The sequence below is a fragment of the Populus nigra genome, chromosome 5 (genome assembly GCF_951802175.1).
Source record: "Populus nigra chromosome 5, ddPopNigr1.1, whole genome shotgun sequence".
NCBI classification, from domain to species: Eukaryota; Viridiplantae; Streptophyta; class Magnoliopsida; order Malpighiales; family Salicaceae; genus Populus; species Populus nigra.
Window position 1 is genome coordinate 436,372 of NC_084856.1, and position 7,261 is coordinate 443,632.

At 34.6% G+C, this 7,261-nt stretch overlaps 1 protein-coding gene across 1 annotated transcript; it reads right to left on the reverse strand.

Annotated features, from left to right (window-relative positions):
- Positions 1–89: 89 nt before the first annotated feature.
- Positions 90–1,967, reverse strand: LOC133694105 (WUSCHEL-related homeobox 8-like). Its single transcript, XM_062115546.1, has 3 exons — positions 1,555–1,967; positions 691–1,095; positions 90–523 (listed from the first exon to the last, which is right to left on the reverse strand). Exons 1-3 carry the CDS (start codon positions 1,712–1,714, stop codon positions 438–440), a joined length of 651 nt encoding a protein of 216 aa, XP_061971530.1. The 5' UTR covers positions 1,715–1,967; the 3' UTR covers positions 90–437.
- Positions 1,968–7,261: the final 5,294 nt, after the last annotated feature.

The window sequence follows — 7,261 nt, forward strand, 5'->3', positions numbered from 1 at the left end:
TTCATCGTAGACATGCTATAGCTGAGAAATTCTTCGTACATATGACAGCCTAGAATTATATCCGCTATTGGAACCAAGGTAACAACTAATAGTAAGAAATCTCCTCCCAATAGCCTTGCTAGAAATAGAAGATACATGTCATTTAGATTTATAATAGCAGCTATTATAAGCCTCAGATCCTATTAGATCAGTCGATATTTGCACAAGATGCATATAGTCCGGGCACTATAGAATCATAATGACCAATCAAGTAAAATGTATGCCACAACAATAGACCTAGCACTTAATAACCATTGCGAATATAAGTTTTTCGCGTACCAAACTGCTCACCATGTTATGTCTGACTGTATAAACGTTTTCTCTTATATTGTCATCAATCATCATCCTTAAACTGGACAAGCTTCTACTAGAGCATCTCTGCAATTCTGGAGGAGACATCATCCAAACAAGTCATATTGCTCCAGCTGCCAGTAAGGAATACAGCTCCCCGGGGATTCCATTTTCCCAACCAACTGGTCTATTCCTGCATTCATAAACCAATAGCTTAAGAAAATTGGATTGTTAAAAAATCGCAGTGCATGCTTATCAAAGCTGGTTACGGACATAAGGCTGTCCGAAATAGCTCAAGTGTTGAATAGAACTCTCAATGCATGAATATTACGGAAAATTAAGGACAAAAAATTTCATTACCTATGTCTGGACTATGTAAGTACATGTGGTCGGACACTGGGGTGGCGTCTTCATCAGGTTGGTTGTCTTCTGGCTTGGTCTTCTTCTCTTTAAAAGACTCAATTTCTGTCTCTACTTCAGATTCTCCACTGTTTGGTAGTAAAGCTGATTGCTTTCTTTTTGAACGAGCTCTCCTATTTTGGAACCAATTATAGACATTTGTTTCAGAAATCTGGCCATGTTGTGCAAGTTCCTTGGTTATATCTTTGATCTTCTGCCTGCCTGGAGTCGCATTGCATTGTTTGAAAATCTGCTCAAGGATTTCAAGTTGCGCTGGTTTTGGAGTCCACCGCTGCCTCGACCCTATCTTGTGGACAGAAGATGACAGTAATGGATCGCAAAAGTATGGATTCCCAAGTCGCATGCCTAAATCAGAAGCAAAACATCGAAGATTAACCTCAACAAAACTAAGTAAAACACATGCTTATTAAGAAATTAATAGGACGATTAGTCAAGAACAAATTACATAGACAATAAATGGCTAGGCAAAGAATTATCTCAGCATAACTTTCCCCCATGATAAAGATAGAACAAGACAGCTTCAACAGCAATACAAGTGCCATCAAACCAATACTGTTTAGGGTTCTTTAGCTGGTGGAAGTGATCAACAATTGGCAAGTGAAATTTTGAGAGACAGAAATGGCCAACAGTGCTATAAAGAGGGCAAATTGAATAAGAGTAATCCAAAAGGTAAAGTAACATAGCTCTCCATATCCAATAACTTTCAAACTCCACTGAATTCCCCCATTGATTCAGTTCATAGATACACAAAACAAAAGATTATAACATGCACAACAAACCCTTTAAAAGAGAGAAGAAACAAACCAGCAAAATCCTGGTGGGCAGAGAGAGCCTTGTGCATCTCAACAAGCTGCTCACAGATAGTGGCATAAACAGAAATTTGTTTCCTCAGCATCTCCATTTGCTCATCAGTCATCACTTTAACACCTAACCCACCTCCATTTTGAAACTTTCCATCCTCCATGAATCTCTCTCTAGCTAACAAGAACTATTTATATATGCTACCTCTCTCTCTTTTCCTAATAATGTTTCACTTTCTGGCTGCGACGTGAAAGGGAGTTGAGAAGTGGAAGAAGAAGAAGTAGAATTGAAGGAATCACAAGACAAGAAGAGGGACTCTGCTCTGCAGCATAAAGGGTAGAAAAGGGCAGGCAGGGTTGACGAGGTGCGCATTTTAGCATGATTGAGCGGGTTTCGCGCGTCAAGATCTCCCTTACGCCCCGAATCTTGGTCTTCATATGAATCATAGATTTTGCAAGTAACGGTAAATTCTATATTTATCTCTTTTTTATCACAAACATTCTTTATTTATTTTATTTTATTTTATTTTATTTTTTGAAAGTTGGTTTGGATTTAACATAATTAATCACCTTTAAAAAGAAAATTAAAACTTCAAATATTTAACTTAATTAACTTTAAGAGGTGTATATGTCTTTAAGATTTTATTTAAAAAAAAATAGCTTTTGTAGATTATGAATACCTCAATTCAAATAATTCTAAATTTTGATAGTAAAACATAGAGTTTATTCTATTTAGAAAATCGTATTCTATTTTTTTTTATTTGAAAAAATGCATGGGAGTTAAATCCAAAAAAAAAATCAATGCTTTTTAAAAAATAATGCCGGTTTTCATTAGTCATGGAATCCGGCATTTCATGCGTGACTCAATGGTCCCAACATTTGCTTGAGTAAGAAAATGGAGGAGAATGTTACGAGCTCTCCTTGTCCTAGTGCCTAGGATATTTTTTTTAATTAGCGGTAATTCAATCAAGTCTACTCTCATCCTGTTTTAAATGAGAATTAAAATTAATATAAAAATTAAATTTTAAAAGATAAAATTAAAATATAAATATTCAAAATAAAATATATATAATAATTTAAAATTTAAGAATCAAATTTGATATATCAGCAAATAATATAATATTTTTAAATTTTTTATAATTTTTGAAAAATGTTTTCCGTCCAAATTTTCTGGGAAAACACTTTCTTAAAAACCAAGCCAAATTTTTCTTTAACTGAAAAGTGTTTTCCGTTGACCAACTTTTCTAGTGATAAACAAACACAGAAAAGTTTGAAAAGTGATTTCTCGAAAACTATTTTTCGAGAAATAAACATAGTATAATCAACTTCCTTCAAAACCAAAATTATTGAATCTGATATATGTTATAGATTCATTGGTTTGAAAATAATTAATTAAAATAATATTATTTTAAAAAAACTTAAATTAAATTTTGACTAAATCCCACTAAATTGATTTAAATTATTTCAAGTCAACTCTCATTTTAATTTTAAAAAACTCATTGAACCGCTCTTAAAAACATTTTTCAAGAACATTGCACATGGATTTATTATATTTGTAGTTATTTTTTTGTAATTATTATCATAAAATCTAATAATTTTAGTTAAAAAAAAAAGGAGACGGCTCAAGATCACTTGGCCATGACCAATCTTTTCAACTGCAAGCAAGAATTAAAAGCGATAAGAACATTAGAATAAGATCATCACTACAAAGAGAGCGACACAGAACACATGGCCTAGCTAGCCGCAGCAGAACTCTTAATTCTTGGCACGGAACAAGGAAATTTGGTGTCCCTGGCAAGAGCAACAAAGTTGAGGGATTGTGGGGGTGTCTCTATCTTCCATATCTTATTTAAATTAATAACCAAAAATATACATACTTAAACTATAATTAGTTAATTACCACTGCACAGTCGCATTTTTCCATCAACACCACCGAGGCTGCTCTCACTCAGAAACAAGGAGGTGGACTTCCTTGTTTTGCGGGTGGCTTGAACATCTATAGCCAACCCGCATGGCCGCCTCAGATTCCTGGCATCATCACTGCCGACTCCTGGATAACCAGGATTGCCTTTAGAAGCTCTTTCGCGATGCTCAGGTCAAACAAACATTCAAGTGAGAGAACCCAACTAACCAAATTCAAGAGATTACAAAAAGAAGAAGAGGGTCCCTTTTCATAGCTATACAAGCATGGAAGATGAGCAGCTAACTTGAAAAAGCCATTGATTTTCGTTAATAGGTGTTCTTGGACATGTGTCTTTCCCTCAGAAGCTATCTTGAGATGTGAGGTTTTCTCTCGCACTTGTAAATTGACCGCCAGCCTCTCTCACAGCCGAAAGGGAGACAACTCCTAGAGTATCCTCGAGCCTTGGATCGGAGCTAAGAAGACTCATTTCTCTTCTAGACTGTAGGATCTAGATTTGTTGGTAAACCTGGCCGCGCGGCGCTAATACCAATTGATAGGTGGTATTGGACCTATCTCTTTCTCAAAAGCTAGCTTAAAAGGTGAGGCTTTCCCTCACGCTTATAAATCGACACTCATGTGGAGTAAAGTCATGAATAATTCCAACTATCATGAAATTATTCACTCAAGGAAAGGAGAATGCATCATCAAATTGACCTCAAACAATAATGACATTGTAGTTTTACTTTAAAGAAAACAGCAATCAAAAAAGACCAAAAAGCTAGTAAATGGAAACCTGCGTTGCTCACTAAATCCATTCATCGCCTGAATCTTCAAAATAATGTTGTTTCTTGGCTAAATTCAATTTGTGACCGGAATCAATCCTGTGGTGTTCTTCAACATAAAATTCTTTCTCAACTGAACTCAATCCGAACGGTAGAAAAGCTTTCCTGGATTCACATAATCCAATCTTCGACACTTGGCTTAGGTTTGCTTTTGGTCATCTTTTCCAAACCTTTTAAAATCTTAAGCAGATTTATCACTGCAACAACCTGATGACCTTTTCCCTTCAACTTTATTTTTATGGCTTGCAGTTGATGACCAATTAGGTTATGAAATCCTTCGTGCTGTTTACAGAACTTGGATATCCAAAACTTCAATGTCTGAAAAATAAATATCGAAATGATGAGGTAAAGGAATGTGTAGCCAGCATGGAAAGGGAAGTCCTAATAATTTCTCAACTACCCACCATGGCATACTTAGGTTGCATTACATTTTCACTACACAAGAAGGATAGAGCCTCTAAATTAGGTGATCTTCTGAGAATGTAAGCTAAAACTAGAAAGTGATAGTCCTTCAGACAACTAGTCACATCAATATGGTCATTTAAAGTATCAATATTCAGAGTAGCATGGTTCAGAACTTTGAACTGACTCCGATAAACGTTATTTGCAGACCATGCTGTCCACTCCAACTCTTAGAGATTAGGGGCATTAATTTTCATAATCTGGTGGACTTCGTATATCTAAAAATAATTTGAATGATTTTTTATTAATTTAACATTAAATAATAAATTTTAAAAAAATAATTCAAGAACTCATTAAACTCATAATACGGATTTAAACTCATAACACGAATTTTAAAAAAAAAGATAATTTTATAAAAGAACAACAAAAAAAAAAGCTATTATAATGAATAATATTTTAATATTTTTGTGAGATAAGCAAGAATAATATTTCTGTAAGAGATATTTTGTCTAGGCTAGCATGGAAAACAAGCATTAAAAAAAGGAAAATAATTCGTGGCCTTCCATTTAGCATGCCATGGAGATGCTCTTAAGGATTGATAGCTGTGACAGCGGGCCGTGTCTGCAAGTAAAGATAGAGACATGGATAGGAAGAAGGTGCTTATAGGAAACAAACCTCCGAGCCTTCCATTCTTGATGAAACATATAGATCATGCAAGGAACGTCATAATCACCTAACATATTTTATGTGCTCTTTAAGGATAAGAGCTGCATATATATATATATATATATATATATATATATATATATATAGACACACACACACACACACACACACACAGTCGTCAAGTTGGGAAGAAATCGCGTGTATCCACTCTGTTCTGTTGTCGACACAATCCTTGTTCGATCCAAGTGATTTATCCACGTACAGCAAGAAAAAGTCAAAGACATAAGACACAAGTAGAGGCTTTTCATGGAAGGCAGCAGAATTCACAGCTGAGTGAATTTCATTTTTTATCGGTATCAATGCGCTAATTCCCGGCTACCTTCCTCTTTCTTTATTCAATCTCTTCACGGTTTTTTAGGGAACATTTGACCTTTTGTTAAGGGATTAAGGAAATGTTTGTTTGTTTTTGTGTTTTTTTTTTAAAATAATTATTTTTTATTTAATTAATATTTTTAATTGTGTTAATGTGAAAATTAATTTTTTAAAAATATTATTTTAATATATTTTCAAACAAAAATATTTTTAAAAATAATAAACTACTATCAAATATAGTGTAAATCATAACATATGTTATGATTTTCATTCAGGAACATCTAAACACCTATAAATCACAACATATTTCCATTTAGAAACATCCAGTAACAATAACTCTAATTTATAAAATCAAAGGTTTTCATGTTAGTCAGTATATACAAGAATAAAAACATGTGTTTAATTGTTCTTGTAATTTTTTAATTTTAGATTAAAAACAACAAACAAGAAAAAATCCTGATGTTTTTTGTATAATTATCCCTATTTAATGAAAAAGTGAATAAAAACAGTTACAGATGTCTGAAACTCTCCAAATGGTGAAGGTTAGAATTTCTTGTATAAAAAAAACCATAGGTATCCAAATTGATACTTACGACGAGAAAATATCAACCTAGAAAATTAAAAAACAAAATATAATTGCTTTCGTTCTCTTATTTTGAAATTTACACACCCTAACCTGGGCCCACTGCCGGGCTTTAACAAGCATGAAACACGCTCTGCACCCTAGAGTCCTCCTCGGGTCTGCAAATTACACATTCATGATTGCCTCCATTGAAGTTTCAATTTGTCATCATCTTTGACCTTGCTTTTGCTGTAAGAACCATCATTATGCAAGGATAAAAAACATACAGCACCTCCAACTGAATTTTAGTGAATCCAAGAAGGGGGTGCTGCACCACTCCTCTCCTGCACGGGTAATCATGTCTACTCTCCGCGTAATATGACAGATAGGGTAAAAAGAACACCAGATCAGACAACCGAGCCCAATCAAAATGACACGCAACTTTATTTAACTAAGGTACCCAATCACAAAAGGGAGAATACTTTAGTGGGAAGAAAGGGCAAAGCTAATTTTAAGGCCGCCCCCCTATAGAAGCTAGCATAGAATGATTGGAAAATAAAATACAAAATAAATGTAAAATACATTCACGATCTACCGCATGAAGAAACAACTGGTTTCAACAATTGCCCATCAAAAGCTCTCAACAGCCTCCTAACCTCGTCATTCATCTACATCACCCCCCAGAGACAGCAACTTCCATACAAAACCTACCGGCACTTGTTTGCCAAGTGATGTCGAAATTCTGTGGATGGAGCAGCGAGAAAATGACAATCGAACATGCCATAAGCTAGAAACTCCAAGAAAATAATCAGTGCCAAGGTTAGAAGAGACACGATGGAGTGAAGAGAGGACAATACAGGGATCCATCTAATTGAACAAAAAAATAAATCTGACCACACCCAGGTATCAACGAAAAAGTACAAGAAACACGAAAGAAAAGGGCATCAAACCAATTTAATATACC